This window comes from Agelaius tricolor, unplaced genomic scaffold (genome assembly GCF_023055355.1).
Source record: "Agelaius tricolor isolate 1412-34295 unplaced genomic scaffold, bAgeTri1.0.p SCAF_1, whole genome shotgun sequence".
In the NCBI taxonomy this organism is placed as follows: domain Eukaryota; kingdom Metazoa; phylum Chordata; class Aves; order Passeriformes; family Icteridae; genus Agelaius; species Agelaius tricolor.
In genome coordinates this window covers 36,292,317-36,313,371 of record NW_027269261.1, presented here as the reverse complement: position 1 = coordinate 36,313,371, position 21,055 = coordinate 36,292,317, and the positions used below count along the sequence as shown (strand labels likewise).

General features: G+C 36.3%; 1 protein-coding gene across 5 annotated transcripts in view; it reads right to left on the bottom strand.

Moving 5' to 3' along the window:
* BIRC6 (baculoviral IAP repeat containing 6) overlaps positions 1-21,055 on the bottom strand; it is a 176,950-nt gene that overhangs the window by 126,162 nt on the left and 29,733 nt on the right. For all 5 annotated transcript variants that reach the window (XM_071429879.1, XM_071429861.1, XM_071429886.1 and 2 more), the window contains exons 11-18: positions 14,257-14,406; positions 10,790-11,015; positions 6,361-6,521; positions 3,446-3,577; positions 2,082-2,213; positions 1,651-1,829; positions 1,049-1,179; positions 57-218 (exon numbers count right to left, since the gene is read on the bottom strand). In XM_071429879.1, the coding sequence (XP_071285980.1) occupies positions 57-218; positions 1,049-1,179; positions 1,651-1,829; positions 2,082-2,213; positions 3,446-3,577; positions 6,361-6,521; positions 10,790-11,015; positions 14,257-14,406 (1,273 nt within the window). The remainder of the gene's footprint in view (positions 1-56; positions 219-1,048; positions 1,180-1,650; positions 1,830-2,081; positions 2,214-3,445; positions 3,578-6,360; positions 6,522-10,789; positions 11,016-14,256; positions 14,407-21,055) is intronic.

Genomic DNA, 21,055 nt, shown 5'->3' with positions numbered 1-21,055 from the left:
AACCAAACTGATACTGAGAAACAGCCAGGATAATTTGAACAGAATTCCTCCCTTACCTGCCAGGGCCATTTGAATACACTCCAGCCAACCAACAAAGTGTGTCTAGTACAAGACTCTGAGCATGTTCTGTAGTCAGACCATCCTCTGTCTTCTTGCAAAGAGTGGTGAGCAGCTTCTCGTGGAACTCTGAAAACTGTAACATGGCACACCGCTGAACTCTGGGGAGGAGGGGAAGGAAAGAAAACCACAATTAACCAATATGGCCACTCTCCAGCTTTGTATCCTGTCTTAGGAGTAGCAAAAAAAAAAGAGAATCCTAGATGAAAGTAAAAGCAGTACACAAGCATATGCACTACGTTCTGTGCACACGTTCCCAATCATCCTACTTTCTGCTCACAGAACTTCCTGCATTACAACAGATCCAGCAAACCTCTATGAAGTTTTCCCCCCAGTAACTTGCCTGGCAACTTCTAAACCTAAACAAACTTTCACCATCTACAAAACTCTTATCAACTGTTCACACATACTTCTTTTGCAGCCTCGTCAACCTCTTTAAGCCCATTACAGTGAATGCCACCACTGCAGGGTGGCAGCTGGTAATACACTTTCAATATTGTATTACCTGTATCTAGGTCTGCAGTACCAAACCAAAGACTTCAACCACTTCTTTGTTAGCTAAATTTCATTTTAAACTTTTTGACAAATAATATACTTTCTGCTGTACAAAACAAGGCAATGTGGAAATAGAAAGAGAAGATGCTTCCTTTGAAAAAAATTAGTTTTACCAAGAAAACTTATTTACATTCGCCTTTTGAAGTCAGGCAAAAAAAACTCACTCAACATAAAATTTCATGCATAGTGTTATTCTACCACAGCTTTCACAGCCTAGTGCCCTCTTACTTGCAATTTACAGGATTTTCTGTACAAAAATAAGCTTATGAAATAACTTTAAACAGCATCTTGACCTGAGCTATTTCAAGAACTAAGCTCTTGATGAGAAGCATAACTAAAGCTAATATGTTTTCAGAATTAAAAAATACCTACTAACCTTTCCTTTGAAATGGAAGTTTTTTTAAATCTTCGAATTGTTACAGAGACTTCTTGAAGTAAGTCACAGCCTCGCAGATTATCTGATTTTCTTGAAGAAGTAGTGGCTTCAATTTTGCTAGATGGCTTTTCCTTATATTTTTGGGGAAAATAACATTCATAAATCACATTGGTTCTGATTTATTTTTATACCTTGTTCAGTGAAATGCAAGCAGTTTGCTAAAATCTCTTAGTTTGAGCATTATTCCAAAATAAACTATTTTTATTCACTAATTGCTTTAATATAGAACAATACACATGCACACACACACATCTTCACAGAAGGATAAGACCTATCAACAACTGAAAATACTCAAGGGAACAGAAGTTTCAAAAACAAGTGTTCAGAATGTGAAAGTGGCAGAACAGACCTTTGCAATCTGCACAAAAGAAACAGCTTAGAAATGTTGAACTCTAATTCTTGAAGGTGTCAACACAGTGTCACCTCTTTAGAAAGTAGATTTTAATGGATCTTAATTCTGCTAACAGCTGCTTCATTTTCAGATGACATGAATCATACCAAGTCTACAACTACCCAACTTATCTTCCTTGGATATTCATTACCTTGCCTGCTGCAACTTTTGCCAACAATGAAGCAAGTGAATGGCCCTTGTTTGTCTGAGGTTTTAGAGGAGGTATTCTAACCACTGGTCTAATGCCACCATTGCAGATTTCTTCTGTTCCTCTGTCATTCACTGCTTTGACATGAATTAAAAATGAACGGTACTTGCCACCAGCCATGCCTAAAAGTAGAGGAAAAAAAAAGAGGGAGGGAGAATTTGCACAGTTTAAACAGATTGCAAGTTGTAAACAGAACAGATAAACCATGTTAATTACAGTAGCTTACCATCCATTTAAAACAGCAACTCACTATGGTGTTATACAGCAGAATTGTCAATGCAAAAATAAATAACAAACCTATGTCTGACTACAGAAGTATGAGATGCACTTCAGTCACACAGGCTTCATGCAAATAGCATAATAAACTGCTTTACCTTTGACAAGCTTTGGACTTGTTAGTGTCAACATTCCAGCATGTCCTGATAGATCAAGTCCAGTAGCCAGCCATACTGGACCACAGAGTATATCTTCTTTGTGTTCCTCCAGAAATGGACACAATCTAAGACCTTAGAAAAACATAAGTAACATGGATCTGAATTAGCCATAATTAAGTCATAAAATCTGATCATTTGTATGGATTAAAAATGCACCATGTCAAACTCTGATCACTAAATTCATATAACTTTACACAAAAAAAGACTTGAAGTTCACTTTTAGACATTTTCCAGTGAAATCAATTAAGGTAAATGACAATTTAAAACCATTTTCAGTTGCATTATATGGATTAATATCTACCTTGACTGGCTTATAAAGCCACAAAAATATACAACTGATGAAATAAAGAACCAATATATACAGAGCCACAGTCTTTACTGGGTCATTACTGAAGCAGGACAACACTGTTTAGAAACAAAACAAATAATAAATTTAAAACAAGGATGGCTTTGTTTCTTCTGTAGGACATACAAATTACTGAAATCATCTTCACTCATCTGCTGCTCCTTTCTCAGCATCAAACACATCCTTTCAGCACTTTTATCACCCCTTGATCCTTCCTTTCATCCTTTCTAACCCCTCCTCCCTTGGAGTCATAGGATCATAGAATGGTTTGGGTTGGAAAGGACCTTGACAGTCATGTTCTAGACAAGGCTGATTCCATGAGAGAAAAGGAGGTGCAAAGTAAGACTGTTGAAAGGACCAAGAAAAAGAACCATCGCTGTAGAACTGAGTCACTCCAACTGTTAAATTTTAGTCTGCAGCTCTCCTCACCCAGACCCACTCAATGCTTTCACACAGTCTAAGATATTTTGTGGAAGAGTGCTAGTTAACAACAAAGTTATAGAAACAGGCACAGTGTGATGTGGCCTAGTTATGAATTCTTTATGTTCTGTTCCTTATTGGTTTATTGCAGCAATGTCTACAAAAGCCAGGTATGCAAAGAAAAATTATACTAAAACTAGCCAAAGAAACAAAGTAAAATACTGCTGAAACAGGCTAGCAATTTAAATTAGAAAGGTGCCATGTCAATCTACTTGATTTCTAAACTCAAATAAACATTAATCTGCTTGTAAGCACCAAACCTCTCCAGTAGTTCAGGACATTTCTGGTGCGTTTGTGTTAAATTTTCAACCAATAGGGCAAACAGATAAGAGAGAAAAAAAACTCTGAAGACAGCTGAGAAATTAGCCTATTTTAATGTCTGAGAAATTTTTGCAGAGGAATTCAAATTTATCATCTTAAACAAGAAAAAAGCAAGGTCCTATTTTAAGTGAAGTATAACAAGATCAATAAAACTTACATTGTGGTTCCTCTACATCCATATACTGCATTTCTTCACTGAATTCTGCCAGTCCTGGTTTTCCATTTCTCTCCACTTCTATATTATGAGCTGGAGATAAAGGAAATGCGATCTGTCTATCTACTGCTGCTTCTGGAAATAAAAATATTAGCATGATTTCAAACACTGCTCAAGGCTCAGGAAAAACAGAAGTGGTAGTTTTCATAGCAAAATTATCAACTTTTTGCCCACAGCAATATTTTTAATACAAATCCACAAGTACACAAACATGTTTTTCATATGGATTGAAGTTGCAGAAAATAGTTAAAAAAACCGTATTTCTGAATGACCTGTAAAGAACCTGTTTTGTTTTAACACTGCCCAAATTCTTTTCCCTAATAATCAACTGCAGATTACTCCTAAGCAATTAGATTCCAGTACTGAAGGTTTGATAATTTAAACATAAAATAACTGGATTGCTCCTGCAGAACATCAAACATTATTTTGGTAATGCTTAAACACAGCCCTTTTTCCAATTAAATGGATCACATGAATTATAAATGAAGAGGACATGCAAGCAAATTAACAAGAAGCATATACAGTGAATTAACTGCCAGACCAAAACCATTAATTCCCAACCAGAAGAATTATGCCTCTGGCCTTCCCATTATTACACACTACATATTTAACTATTTCCAGGGCTCCTGTCATACAAAAAAATGACTGAATAAATTTTGCCCTGCACATCTTCCCTATGTCTCATTATCTTAAAATTTTAGTTCCTTTCTCTCCCCATCTGGAAGGACAGAAGTTGGAGAGGGAGTTAATCGAATTTCAGTCTGAGGTTTTTATACATTTGTAAGAGCCAAACATTGTATTACTTCTCCCTTGGTTAAGATCTATCACAGATATAAATTACCTAACTTTGTCTTCCCTTATAATGAAATCATTAGTGCCCTATTATATTATTCAATAGTGCAAAGAAAAAAGGCAAATGTCACTAAAGTCCTTTTCCAAAACTCAAGAAACTGAAAACGGGAAGGAAACAACTGCAATGCAGTTACACTTGGAGAAGATGTTGGTTAGCTGTGGATCTCCAATCCTACGAATTAAAAAGAAAAAAGACTTTGCCAAGGCTGCCTTGCAGGTGCTCTCACACTCCCCAGACCCTTCCAGACTTCCTGACCCCCTATTTGATGCCTTTTCCTCCTTGTAACATAAAAAAGCAAATTCCAGTATATTACATGCAAGGAAGTGAAATGTCATTTTCTGGAAGAGCTCTGTCATGTCTTCTGATCAGTATGCTCTGCTGAAAAGCATTCACAGAGAGCTCTGGCAATTTATTTCACAGCTAAATCAAATAAATGTCTCCAAGGAATCACTAACTCATGGAACTGTTTGTTCAGAAGTGTTTAAAATTGAAGCATTAAGGAAAAGAGTTTAGCTTTTCTTCTATTGTTTTGTTCCATAGGTGAAGATTTTCAGATTAATTCTGACATCCAGATCTACAAATGGACTGAAATCATGCTGAAAACAGAGGTTCCATTCAGGAGAGAAACATGGACAATCTGTTCTATTTTTTTTCTTTGACAGAACAAATTTTTACTCCATGTTAAAATTCAGGTTTTACAGCAAGAATTAACAAAAATGAAGAAACTGAAAGAGCACCTGTTGACTGCTGTCCTGCAGTCACAGCTAGCACTTCTGTTAAATCTAAAGCATCTCACACCCTAAAAGAATAGGAGTTTCTCAAACAATATTACTAAGCTAGAATATTTTGTTCTTGGGTTACAAGCAGTTTACAGTATTTAAGAGAGCATCTCCAGTACACATTTTTTATTACTAAACACTGGAGGATGCTACACAGTGAGCTTTTATGAAAGCCTGTTAATGATCTTTAAAATGCCTATACTCCTTTTTGAAATTTACTGTTACTCTTGTGTTGAAGTGGGATGGTTTTAGCAATTGAAAAAAATAGGAAAAGGAGGGAAAAAGGGCTTTTATGATCATGCTTGCTGTTCTTCTCAACACAATTTATATCCAGCAAGTAATTTAATAATATCTGACAGCAAGACTTTTCTGAAATAGCCAGTTCCCAAAAGCTTTTGAAAAAGAGGGGGCCAGAAAAAGATAAACAATTAATGCCTCAATAAAAGGAGGTGCAGTACGTAATACCTTCCACATCCAGCAGACAAGGCAGCAGGACATGAAACAAATGCTCTCACCACAGGGAAATCCCAGTGGAGGCACTTCCACATCAAAGAATTGACTTTTCAATTTATGCTACGCCCTCACAGGTTCCCTGAGAGCTAGTAAGATGCACAGTCCAGCCAGGAGCCTTCCCAAGGCAAGAGCATTCCTAACTTTGGTCTCCTCTGTCAAAGCTGCACGAATAAAATGTGAAATCCTACTGCAGCTTTCACACAGCTTACTCAATGAGCCAAATGATGAGAGAATTCCCAAGGAACCCATGGGATTTTTTACTTCCATCAAGAAAAGCCTTGTTATTTTCTCACTGGCAAATAATCTCCTTCTGTGACTTGGAATAATTTAGTACATATTTTTTTTAATACATTGAGACCTTAAAAGAGCACCATTTGCTTAATCAGTCAATCTCTAGGATGATTTATAATTGACAACTTATTTTTAATTACTGTAGGATTAATGCAGTACAGAATTATAACTGAGTTCAGTCTTTTTGAGCTATGTACTTTTATTTGCATAAATGTCAAGATTTTGAAGCTGTTTACCAAGTTTGTCTCCCCAATTTACATTCAAGCATGAAAACTGAAAAGACTCCATGATACCAGGAAACAGAATAAATGAGTAAAAGTGAAATACACAATTACAAGCAATTTTTTCTGATATACATCACAGAGAATACTGAGTTTGAGAAAAGAAATAATGTTCTGAAAGATATCCTAGTTTCTTCTTACCATTGACTTTCCCTAAGCCTGGAGCTTTATTTTTCAGTAAAGTCACTTGAATCTGGGGAATGTTTGTGATGTTTGAATTCAAAACAAATTTGAAGTCCACATGTCCAACCATACAGGCTTTTGGTAGAACTAGTTCAAAGACATGCTCATCCCAGCTGTTGCTGTCAGGAAAAAAGAAGACAATGATCCAGTGTACAGAGAAAATTCCCATCACAGAGTCTATTCTGCATCTATGCACACTCTCTTTAATAAGAAGAAAAACTTATTTTGCGTTAGTTAACATCCATATGAATTTCTGAGGAAGCCTTTCAAACTTTAAAGCTTTCAAGATAACCACATTAATTTTGTGAAGATGATGTTAAAATGACAATTGATATGACAGGGAGAAGCAATGTTCACATGAAAGCAGAAGTGGAAAGATTCGTTTATCTTTATTATGTTTATCTCATGTTAAACGTAAGTTTCAGTACAGTTTCCATACTATTGTAAATAACAGTTATTTGCTTCCATGAAAAAAAAAGTACAAGAATAAAAAACCAAAACCAGCACTAAAATAAGATCTATCAATTAGTGAAGTGTATGAAAGCATGATCAGAGGTAACTACCTTGTAATCTCTTTCAAGTTGCCCTTATCCATTGCTTATTGCTTAACGTCACTTTCCAGTGGTAAAAAATCAACATACAGGAGACTCAAAACACTATTTTCCAAGTATTTTTAAAGCACATTTGATAATTCATACAGGATGAAAAGTGCTTCTTACCAGGTGCACACTCAGAAGCCTGTGCTGTGCAAAAGGGTGCAACTTTCTTTTATAAAGTCACATTTTTGTTTTGAAGACAAGTTTGGCTCACACTGGAAGTGTAAACTTGAGACAAGTACCCCTTGATGATCCATTCCATAGTTTGATACACTTTTGGGGCTTGCAAAAAATAGTTCAAACTGAAGAGCAATGAAAATAAAACTAATTATGTGTCAATTGTCCTGTTTGTGTACATGTTAAAAACTAACTGAACTTCTTGATCTCCTTAATTTAACAGTAAATAATTTTTTTAAATGTAACTTTAATATACTTATTTGGCTGTATAACTGAGTACACTGAGTACGCTGCTATAAATATTTTTGAGACATCTTTCTAACATCTAATTCCAAAATAGTTATTTTAACTTCAGTAGCATGCTACACATAAAGTATTGTGCAGAAAACCATTTAAAATAGATTAAGGAATGGTACAAATGCATTTCTTTATGGTAATATCCCTGATGGCCAGATCTCCTTCAGGCACATGTTAGACAACTTAAAAGAGATTTCAGGTATGAGTAATGAAATGGCCTGCCAGCTTTTCAGAGCTAGCAGCATAGAAAAGCAGACATGTTGGGAGGAAAGATGGATAGAAGCAAGAGAATTTCTGGTTATAATTCAAGAAATAACAGTGTAGAATTTTCAGCTAACTGTACAAAGAACACAGGTGAATAAAATATAATGAAAATTTATCCCACTGCTCTGGGGGGAAAAAACCCTAAAACCTCAGTTAGCAACTGTAACACTAAATATTTAGAATCACTCATGCCTTTCCTCTAGCTTGGACAACACATAATCCAATCCTGCCAAACAGAGAGATTTGGGGGTGGTGTTTAACGTAATACAAAGCATGGACTACGTAAGATACTCAAAGGAGACAGACTTCTGAAACACAAAGTAATATTCTGCTCATCCAGTTTTAGTTAAGGATCTGGTACAAGCCCAGAAATGAATAATAAACCACTTTGTCTGCAGCAGTCTTTTGTAATCTATGTGTTGCATACAATGCACACAGCCATAGTGAATTACAACTATTATTTGTCTACCCCAGAAATATATTTTTGACAGAATTGAGCAGCAGATGCTCAATAGGCACATATGGAATAAATAATCTCCCTGAAGGTCTCACATTAATCCAGCAGTTAAGAGATCTTCTTATACCTCTGACAATAAACGTCACAATCTAATTCTGTAATTAGTTAAAAACCTCCCCTTTAAAGTTTTCTTTTAATATCTCATAGGTTGCTTTAAGTACATCCTTTATTGATGTGCAAAGTTTCAAAGTAGCAAACAAATTAATTTACTTCCTTGTTATTTTCTCATATATTAGCATATCTATCCTAAATAGATAACCCAATGCAAAGTCTTTTAGGAACTCGTCTACGTTTGAAACCCTTCTAAATCTATGCCATCTTTCTAAAGAAAACATACAATCCATACTGTGTTCTAAGCACCAATATACTGTTATTCTCAACTACAAGATATTTTCCAACACATTTTTCCTTCCTTTTCTAGAACATCTCACTGTCTGACCTTCCACCACAACTGCACATCACTATCTAGCTCTTCCTTCTTTCATATATTTTCAAATAAGTCTCTGTAAGATGAATACATCCTACATAAATTTGAGATAAAGCCAGGCAACTCAGATGTCACTGTTTTATCCATTCATATTAGGAATTCATGTACATATATTTTAAAAGAATTAACCTCATTTTAACATTTCAGTTACATTACACCTGAGGGGACAACACTGATATTCAGATAATTCGCAAGGTAAATCAGACTCTGCTTTTCTTTTTTCTTTGTGCATAGTCTTTTTAAAATAACAAATTAGGATTGTAATATAATGCCATTTTCTAAAATAGAGTTATAGGATTATCTCTTTCTATCTATTTGAGAAACAAAAGAATTACCATATCAAATTGCATTACTCATCCATCTAAGACTGTAACCACACATTGTGATAGGTATCAATATGAGGCACTCAAAAAGGAGATAAAAGGAACCTTATATTAAAGACCAAAAAAATAATCCAGAAATCCATCAGTTATTCTTCCCAGCTAACTTTTACTTAAGAGCTAACATGGCTTTCAATCTTAAGACTCTACCCTAAGAACAAAGGGACTGTAATTTAATCATTTTCATCATGAGTCATGTAGTAACTGTCAAAGATTTCGAGTACTAAACCAAAACTTCTAACTTTTCCTTTTTACAACCCTGTTTTATTTAGCAGCAAGCATAATTCTTTTCCTCTAAAGAAACAATATTCATAAGCTAATTTTCCACTTAGCCCTTTCCAATTAACAGCTATCACCTTCACTGCTTGCTTCCTTGTAACTTCATATTGATAGCTTTTTACTTTTCAACTGCTGCTGAACACATTTGGACAATCAATAGTTTTAACTGGATATTATTTTGCAAGGAACCACTTCCCTTCCACTTGCTACATACAGAATATTTGACTTACACAATGCAAAACCACAAGATAAAAAAAGGCTTTAAAGCCTATAATGCATTGGAAGTTTTCAACTGTAGCTTATGAATATTTATTTAAAGCAAGTCCAACTCCTGTTCTGTGTCAGCCCTGGGAACGCCTCCACCTATTACATGTTTTCCCACCTGGAATGCTTCATGATCACATGCTACCTTTCAGCTGTTTATATGACACGCTTTTTTTGCCCCACACATGACCTCTAGCTTCCCTAGCACCCTTTGGCTATTTCATTATTTTCACTCTATGGCTATTTCAAGTCTACATGACAACCCAAATGTTACACATCCATGGAACAGATGTGTAACAGTCTGACTTAAAAATCCTGTAGTATCTTATGCACGCCCCTTAATAAAACAATTTCTACCTATATTGTGTTTCTCCAAGCATTTTTCACAAAAAAAAACTATGCAAAGCTACTTCAGATAGGTTTTAAGCAATCCTTCAAAGGGACTGCAACACTGCTGTAGTCATATTTAGGAGTCCAGAGGAATTCCAAGTTCTCATGTCACGTGTGAAAAACTAAGTCCTGCTACACATACCATGTTGGTGCAGCTCATTTCAATGAAAATACTGCCTAAACTTTAGCACTACTAGGGCTCTAGAGGGGCTTTAATGTTTCATATATAAAGATGTAACTTGAATAGACATAAAACCAGATTCTACCTTCATATTTTAAAGTAAATTACAATATGATTTAATTTAGGACAACTAATTAGTCACACTGGCATTCACAGTTTGCATTTTCTGATTAAATAATGTACTCAAAATGTGTGTATACATAAGAAGGGTGAATCAGACTTTTACAGAAACTGTTAAGAATATCTCTAATTCTGGCAAAGGTGCTTGTCTATTTATGTAATGTAATGACCACATTTGGCAAATAAAACTCCACCAATTCAAAACCTGACTTTTCAATTTGTTTCAAGGTCCACTAAAATGCCTCTGGCAATCTCACCAACACCTACAATGCAAACTGCCAAATGGGGATTATCTTTGCAAAAACACGTTCTTTAACTTGCACACTAGTTAAAAGCAATTAAATTGCATTAAATTTGTGGTTACAAATGTAGGTACAGCTACACCAGCTAGTTAAGCAATGGACACAACTTCTCATGGACTGTTCCCCTCCATACCTGTCTGTCTGTAGCTTCCAAGTCCGAGTGTGCTGAGCTGCATCCCCGTGGTGCTGCTGGTGCAGATGCTGAGGGTGCCGCCTTTGCTGCTGCTCCTGCTGGACTTCCACCCAACAGGGAGGGACAGTGGCTGAAAACCGTGGTGTCAAGGTCTCAAAACGGGTCAGTTCCACAAGGGATGTCAGTGTCTCAAGGGAGAATGGCTGGTCCACCAAAAGATCAACTCCTGAATAATTACAGCACATACATTCATTACTACATAGATATTTTTTCAGAACATCCTATTAAAAATAGTTTGAAATACATCAGAACTACTATAGGCAAAATGAACTACAAGTCATATGAAGGCTTTTTAGTTAAAAAAGAAAAATAATAAACTCCCCACTCCCCCGCCCAAAGTACCACCCTAAACAAACAACAACAAAAAACAACTACAAAAAATCCCAACACAAGCAACCAAACATCCCAGCCTTGAAGCTTGTATCCTTTGAAGGCAGTTCACTTAGAATAAATTTTCTAAATACTGAGAGCTCTGAGCATGCCGTCTGGAATTCAGCCAGAGGCATCAGGAATAAGTAATTAGCCAGCTATACTTTGAAGATGTAAAGCTGATTAAACATTTTTTTTAATATCCCTACTGACTCAGATGAAAAAAAAAAATATTTCATGAAAACAGACGTAAAGAATTACTGTGCATTTTTATCACTGTTTAAAACATTACTTTGGCCTCTGATTATCAGTATTGACTTGTTTTATGATGGACTAGTAGAACATTGTAGTTTTAATAGATACTCTCAATTCACCTTAAAAGAGGGGTAAGTGAAAAACAAACATGATTTATGTTAAGCACTTAAAAGACACTGGGCCTTGATAATTATTTTGTCTTGTCTTTATATTTAGGCCTTGTACCAAGGAAACAAGGGTATTAATGGAAGTATTGAAAATAAAAATATCTCAAGAAGTCAAACACCTAAAGGAACCACAATAGAAACCAAAAATTGATAATCAGATTTCCTTAGACACACAAAACCCCCAACCAACCCAAAAACCCCAAACCAAACAAAAACAGACCAAAAAAAACCCCAAACCAAAACAAGAAAACCCCAAACAAAACCTAACCAACCAACAAACTCCCACCAACCAAACTTGGGGGAAAATAAGACATGCACAATGTATATTTTCTAGTATTTTGAGCATTTTCTCCTAAAAAAGGGGTTTTGAAGGAAAATCTTTTACTTGTAAAGAAATCATGCTTTTCAAAAGGACAAAGTTTGCTACCTGACTACAGCTGTCACCACTCAGGGTGAGGAGATAATAATACACCAACACAAATACCACTCTCACTGCAAAGCCTGAACCTAGAGAATATCTTGAAAAGCAATCCAGGTTGACTTGGAGGTGAGACACTTGGGCAGGTAATAAATTCACTCTCATTGCAACTATAATTTCTACTTTTCAATTTCAGAGGCAGGAAAATGCCAAAGAAATTAGAAATGCTTTAGAAATTGAATTTCAATAATACAGCAAAGACCTTCACTTTCCTAAGTGCCAAATGTGAACCTCATTAGCTGGATGACACTGCAATGAGAAGTGAGATCATTGCTCAAACTGTACAACAAGCCTATCTTTGAGCAGACTGGATTTTTCTGCTTCATTCTCCTTCCTCCTCCAACAGAAACAAACCCAAATTCAGAGTATTCACAGCAACCACATACATGTAAATCAATGCCCAAAACTGAAAAATTAAGGACTTAACTTTCCACTCCTGTCAAGTATACTTGGCTTCTTTTAAAAATTACAAGACTTTTATTCTATTCTAACCAAGTGTTATAACAAGACAAAGTTCTAACACCAAACTTGAAAACAGGCTTTAAACTCGTCAGGAAGACGAATATTCTTTTTTAACTCACTTTGAAAAAAGGCCTTATTTTAGATTACTTCACCTCAATAAATCCTCTGTTCCTTAAAAGGAAACACTAATCTAAGATTGCTATAAGATTAACTTATTTTCTCTTAAAACAGCAAAATTTAATATGCATCTAAGTTGCAAATTCAGGCTAGAAGATAAAATGCAAGAAACACATTCTAGAATGTAAGCGATGGAGAAAAATAAACACACAAAGACCACAAAATAAAGGAACAATGTATATGACTAGAAGCTTCTGCTTGTTGCAGGACTTCATTTCCCCAAACAGAAGCCTTTCTCTTGAGCTGTGTCTCTGTCTGAAAAACATGCTAAGACAGAAGTGGAAGAAAACACTTGTTCTATTTTTTAGTATGTAACACCAAAAGAGAAGCAACACTGATATTATAACCAAATCCTGATCATGATCCATACAAGTACTGACAACCTCAGTACTGAAGAGGTTTACACAGCCCTAACAATCAATCATTCTCATATATGCTAAGAGTCCTGTATTATTGACTTCAGTATCCTCAAGAGTTCTGCAGCCATTTGGTTTCAACGACTCCCACCCAGACCCCTCATTTCAGCACTGGCTTCTTAGGACTATTAAGCTTCTCTCAGAGCTTTTAGTGACTCTGTTTTACACCACAGCAAAATAGTTCTCAGTTCATCTGATCATTCCTGCATACCTAACAACTCTTTGGAAACCATTACAGAACAAAATCAAGCAATACTACAATGTCTAAATTATATGACTACTTAAAGGAGGACCTGCAGCTTGTGAACAACCTAAAGATACAGCTACTTTGAAGCCTATACATGAATAAATCAATTTCTTATTCCAATAAGTCATAATCAAGGCTATTTTGAAGGCTGGATGGGAACAAGATTAAAAAAAAGGAAAAAAATCCTTTTATAGTACTGGCAGAATTTAAACAATAATAATCATCTATTTGACTCATCAGGATAGTGAGTTACCATTTGCTTGGAATTCACTTCTCTGCTGATAAGCTACTATACAGGGAATGCATCCATTGAAGAACATCTTTGACATCTGTATTCTTTTTTGCTTTATTTGCCATTAGCAAAAGAAGGGTGCAGAAGAAAGCCATAGACTTTCCCCCCCTCACATATGTACAACACTTTATTTTCTAGTGATCTTCAAACTTTAGGAATGGCCTCTTTGGTGAAAAAGAGGGGGAACAGGTAAAATTCAGACCCCAAAGCAACTGCTGTAATTCTGCTTACAAATAAACTTACAACAAAAAGCATATCTTCCTTCTTTCGACTGACTCTTGAGGAATAAAATCAGGGTCACACAAATACAGTCTGCCACACTTAGAATCACATTTAGAGGCTGGAAAAATTCACTGTTTTGTTTGTTTTTTTTTTTAAATCAGGAACTGCTGTAATGACAGACATACAGCAACTACAGAACTCTAAATTTGACCAGCAAAAAAATTATCAAGCAGTATGCTATTAAATAATTGCAAGTCATGTTCAGATGCAGCTTTCAAAAATGACAAAAGTATTTTGATCCATGTACACATGTGCAATTTACCTGTAATGCCTGGACTAGAAGGGTTGGATAATGGCTTGGTGCCTTCTGATGACTGGTCTACACTTTTGGTGAGGGATCCATCTACAAGTATATCAGCTTCATCGATGTCATCACAGGTCCCTCCAATCTGAAGGAAATGAAGTTCTCCACCTAAAATCGTCACAGACAACAAAAGAAGAACGTTTGGACAGGCATACAGCTAAATTCAACTCACAAGACAGGTTTGCACTTAAAACTGCTATGCAATTATGACAGTATTTATGCAGGACCTGAAATCAGTGAAATTGTAGAGGAATACTTATTTTGCTTTAGTACTACTAATTTTTTTCAGGGCAAATGCAAATCAGAACTACAGAAATACTGCAGTTGCAAATGGCATCAAAGGTAAAAACTATATGGGGGGATGGGTTTTAAAAGGCAATTAACAAAGGATACCTCAATAGAAACCAAAAATCCTAACATTATGACACTTTCCACAATCCAAATATGCTTATAACAGAAAATATTCTACCATGTCAAGTGAAGGCCTACACTACCTCATCTGTACAGAGTGCCTAAACTTCCTTTTAAAATGCAACATCTGAAAATTAAACTAATTTCTCTGAATTCTCCTAACTAAGGAGCTCTCCACATTATTTCATCAAACCTAGAATTAAAACACTGATCAAGTCAACAGACAAAAGAGCAAAGTCCAAAATTTTCACTGGACACAATGTATTGATGGAAGTTTGAAATCATTCAAGGAGGTTGCCCATAATTCAATTGCCCATAATACAGATAGACATACATCAATTGTGTCATTACAGAGAAGTCATAGAACCAAAGAGTGCTAAGATCCTCAGGTCCAACCATTAAGTGCCAAGTCCACCACTAAACCATGTCTCTAAAAGCCACATCTGTACATCTTTTAAATACCTCCAGGGAGAGAGACTCCAGCACTGCCCTGAGCAGCCTGTTCCAATGTTTGGCAGCCCTTTCTATGAAAACTTTTTTCCTAATATCAAACGTCTCCTTGAGCAGCTTGAGGCCATTTCTTCTCATCCTGTCACTTGTCACTTTGGAGAAGAGGCCAACCCACACCTCACTACAATGTTCTCTTGGCTAGCTGTCCAGAACCATAAGGTTATCCCTGAGCGTCCTTTTTTCCAGACTAATCAACCCCAGCTCCCTCAGCTGCTCCTCCTTCAACTTGTGCTCTAAGTCACTGAGAAAGAATGTTTAACTTTACATAATGCTGGGGGAGGGAGGGTGAGAAGAGCTGTTTGCAGTTCCAGAAGTTACAAGAAGTCAAATTAGTAGGATTCAAATCAAGAGGCAAATCCAAGCACAGGCCTTAATGTGATTTTTCTGAAAAATGATCTGACTGACTTTCAGCATCTAACATTATCACAAACCCTGTTACACAAAATATCCAGGTAATTTGAAACAAAACCACCTGAGAATGAAAATGTAATAAAACCCTAAGATAAAAGCAGGTATAGGTCCTGTACTGTGAGGGGAGTGAAACAGAGCGATAGAGAGGCACAGGGAGAGTGTGAGGCACAGAGGGAACTCGCACAGTTTTGGGGTTTTTTTGAGATATCACTAAGAAAGGCCTGACAACAAATGGCTTTATAACTCAGTCTTTTATGAAGATAGAAAAACAAATCGCTCAAATGACCAAAATGGTCAGAACAACTCTATGGACAGCATCAGTGCATTGCGCTGTGGGAAAATGTACCCCAGGTCTAGTTAATGTACAAAAGTGGTATTTCTGGGATCTGAAGAGATGGGAGATTTTCTCATTATATTTATTTATCTTTTCATTCTATCTTCTCAAAACAGCTATTCCATTAAGCCATTTCTTGGTGGGTCTTTTCTAACTGAGATCCACTAAGAAGCCTGTACCTCCCCTCTCTCAGTCTCAAACCACAGATCCTTGGTGCAGAACAGTAAGTGCATCCCAAGCAGACCTCAGGAGTGGAGGGGGAAAAAATAGTTCTAGCAAATAACACTTGTGAGTTTCCTTGAAATTAAACAGCTCATAAATAAGCAATTTTCCTCAAACTTGAAGGAGAATTTGAGACACATTAGAAAACACAGACATTGACAGCTTCATTTGGTAGTAGGTCAAACCTTAGTTTGTATATCACTTTGTTTACTGCTCAGCAGCAAAAATGTCCTTATCATTTTTTCCATGAAAATAGTCATAACCCCTGCATTCCTGAAAGATTCCAACACTTTTCCAAGAAAAGTCTGTGCTAAACTTGAGATACCTCACTTCCTCTTATTCATTTTTAAAAGGTTCTGTAAAGAAGTTTACCATGAACTTTAGCTGTACAGTATTAGCCTCTGCTTATGCACACTCTTCCAAAATGCTGTAGCTGGCTGTGCCTCTGTATCACAAAGGAGGCATTTCCTCTCACACAACATCCAAAGATGACTTTCTGATGATGCATGCTTCATTATTTGTTTCAATGATACTGCAGTTCCAACAGTCAAGTGCCAGTGAAAAAATCTGCACAGAAGTCAATGCCCTTTTCTTTTTTTCCTTTTTTTTTTTGGTGTTACTACTATTGTTTGCAGCACTAGGCTCAAAGAGTGACTCGTCCAGTGCTTTCTAATTCTAGCCGGGAACAAACATCTTAAGTAGCAGTTTATCTGAAGGTTCCCCTGCTTGCATCGCTTTGACAGAAGGAATAAATATTTCTGTTGTACTACCAAGAAGAAATGAAAGCTGACACTGACTTACTCAGTTATCACAAAAGAGACAAATTGGAAATTAGCATCATTATACTTCCTTCAAAATATAGGTAACACAATCAAAACATTGTTAATTTAATTCTGAACTGTATTTAAAACCTGCAATTTGCATGGATTCAAGAACCTGGTAGCAATACAAACAGGACACAAAAATCATGGATTTATTCAAATAAATCACAGGCTTCCTTCAGGCAAAACAGTTCCTGGCTCCAGGAAAGCAGCACTGCAACAAGCTAGAGAGCATGTCAGAGACTAAGGCCACTGCAGTCAAAGCCAATTACATGAGATGTTCCTGCACTCTAGAAGGAGTTTGGGAAGAGTGACACCATTATCATTAGCAAATCACAACACAATGACAGAGTTGAACAATATACAATTAATCAAAAGGAATTTGAAAACAAAGCCATACCACAGGCAACTCTGCACTAATTAGTCTATAGTCCCCTCCTTCTCTTGTCATTGGTTAGCTCTAAATGTGCAAGTTCAGAACACTTGAAAAACGTAATCAAGAAAGCTATCCCAAAACCTCACTTGGAGACACTCCAATTTGAACTACTCTAGGAGATTTTAGCTATAAAATTCTGCCTTGATTCAAAAACAAAAAATGCAATTGAATAGGGACAAGTGAAAGTTACCACGCCTAGAAAGAAATAATTAAAAGCCCTGTTACAGGATGAAAAAAAAAAAATCAGCTGGACAGGAGTTCTGTAAGAAAGGTTTTTGTGAATCAGATAATAAACCTCATTCAATTTCCTGCTCAAAAGTGCAAACATTCCACTATGTATACACACATATGGTATGTACAAACTCCAGAGCTGCTTGAGGAATTCATCTGTAGGATTACCAAGCCTGGTTTTGCATATCTCATCAAGAAGCTTGTGGACTGACTTGATCAGATCTTTTGAGAGTGGAAAGTAAAAGCTGCTTTGTTTTTCTTCTTCTTTTCTAGGTTTGAAAGGATTGGAGATAGCCAGCTTGAGAAAATAAGTGGTTGGAGAACAACAGCACCTAAATACACCCTGTATTTCCCTCCTTTTTTGAAGAAATCTCTTTGCCATATTCATAATCAATGCTACAACAGATATGACTCCTGTGACAAAGATGATAGAGGCTAAACACTAGTGAAAAAAATCATCATCAAGGCCAGCATGAGTAGGAGAAATTTCATGAGCAGACTGTTAAACCTCAGTCTTGAAGATGTTTGAGAATGGTGATCAATATTTTCTTTCTGAATGGGTAAGTATAATTGACCTTGACTTGAAGATGAGCTCTGAGCATCACTTCCAATACTAATTCTGAAGTGGGAAAAAAACTTGGCCTCTCTCAAATCTTATTAGACTCCATTACCAAAAAAGGCAGAAAATTGAAAATACTGAATTGCTTCCTGAACTTCAAATACACAGTACACAGGCAGGCAAAGCCTAATGACAAGGAAGACACAAGTAAGATATCCAAACTAAATCAGAAAAAAACTACAGAATGTGATTACTACGCTATTTACAACTCAAGAGCAAGAAAGCTGCTATAAATGAAAGGCACAAGACTTGGGGGAATCAATTCTCAAATGTATCCAAGTGCCATCCAGTCCTGCCAGGCTCGCAGGTAAGAAATCCGCAACTCACTCTGGACATGCCAAAACCCAGCCTGAAAAAATACTTTTCCAACAAAAGGGAGGGACTAAAAACTCTTGTTATATTGTAGCACCTTCAAAATGTTATAATGTAACAGATTCAAAATTTCACATGAGCCCCATCCAGCAGTAAGAAACTATATCTACCCCTCTTAAACATTAAATAATAAACTTTAAATATCAAAAGACCACCCTACAGCAGTATCTCTATTTAAAAACAGCACCTGCTGCCTTCTTTTAGAATAAAGAAATTACTTATTTTCTTACTTATTATTTTGAACATCATAAAAGCAGAGTTTAGACTCTTACTAATGACACAAGAGAAAACATCTGAACCCTCATATGAGAGCAGACAAAGCACTGCTAAGAGGGATATTAAATACAGCCTACCTTGGCCAAGGGGAAGAGAAGAAGCAAAATTCAAAGAGATTAAAGTTCACTATGTTTGCTTAATGGAACTGGAACCAAGAATATACTTGCACACTTTCCCCCAGAGGTCAAGCTCAGGTAATCCTTGCAGAAACAGGTAAGTACCTGAAGCTGACACCAAGAGGTAACATTCTGAAGTGTGACTCACAAAGATGGATGATGTCAAATGCAGATCTAAAACATCTTTCCATAAAACCACTCCAGATCTGAAGCACCCATTCACACAGAGGTTTCTTTCTCACTTGTATCTTAGAGGCAGCTATGAAAAAAATTTATATAATCTACCAATGAAAATAATACATCAACAAGCAGGAGAAACAGAAGAAAATGCTACTCTGCATTCAGAACTTTCCAACATGAAAGTACCTCTTTGCCTACTCTGACATCCCGAACAAGTAAACAGGAAAGAATACACTTCTCATGCCTGAGTATTTTGCAACATCACTCAAGCATTTCCAATGCATGTATGCTCCAAAACTTTCACTTAAAACTTTCACTTATGTCTTTGCACTACAAGTCCTTTGTATACAGAATAATGTTAAACACATCAGTGAATACAGTTCTTCGACTTTCAGTGTATCTTTCTAATGCTGTCAGACTGCATTCCTGCACTTGTGGCAGGAATCCTAGAGGAGCAAATACCTCTAAGTGGTTCATGAAGAAGCCTAAGAAAACAGCACTCAAGAAAAAATAGTAACAGCAAAACCCTCCATCTTCAGCCACCTAGCTAAGCAGGAAATTCTACCCATTTAAAGCAAAAGTTTAAAGGATGATTATTATTCAAGACAAAGAAAATTATGCAAAGCTCATTTCATATGCTAAGCTATTCAAACATACCATAAGATAGAGGATTTAAAAAGTTAGATTAATGGGTGAGGTTCATGATTTGCTTTTTCTTCTAGTGTTCCTGAATTTTATACCTTTTATGCCTTATATATAAACCTTTCCAATCAGTCATTCTTTACCAAGTGACGTATTTTGGCATAAATGTTTTGACTCTGAGGCTTCAGACATACCTAGCATCAGATCCTGAAGTTCAGACCTCTTAAGGACATTGTCCCCTAAGTATTTATGATAGCTTTGGACTTAATTTCTTCAAAGTGAGAAAAAGATAACAATGACTGATACGCTAAATAAAGAATAGAAATTGAAAGCCTCTAAAGACATTTAAGCAATTAAAATAATGAATCCTGAAGTCCATGGTTGAGCAGAAAATGGAAGTTCCAAACAGAGGTACTGTTGTCATCTTATTGCAGGGGTTGCATACTGTTGTCTCCGTATTGCAAAGGTTTCATATCTTCTTGGTGTTTCTTGTGGGCAGCTCTTAGAGCACTGACTCTTTTCTTCTTCACAAAGCAGCCAACTGACTCCAGTTCCCTTCTCAACCAGCCAACCACTCTTTTATAGCACTCTGCTTCTCATTGGTTACTGGGGCCTGTTATAGTCAGGCCTATGCCTAATCTTTGATAATTGGCCCAGCTGCAACTCCTTAGGGGTAAGATTACTTTCTACACTATCTTTGTTTTTTAATATTCTATCCTCCTACAAGGTATAGTGGATGTAAATGAAAGATAAGAAAAATCAGTGGATTTACTGATTACTGATAAGAAAAATCAGTGGAAGTACTATATTCAAAAAGAGGACCCTTGCAGGCTGACTTGATGCCTATAGCATACTGGGCTACAGAAGAAACAATACCCCAAAAAATACCCCAAGTCATCTTAAGGGCAGCACAAACAGAAGAAATCAAAAAAAAGCTATTGATGAATTACTAGATGGGTATTATAGTACTGAGAGATTTACTGCAAAAGCAGAATGATGTGCTTGTCCATTACAAAGAAGATGGAAGTATTCTCCAGTCAGTAACAGAAATGGAAGTTATCTAGACAGAGACAAAATACTCCTATACACAGAGAATAAATGTTTCCAGCTCAAGAGACCTGTGTATCTTAAACTCCACGTCCCAAAGAGGTTTTTTGGTTAGGTAATACCAAAAGC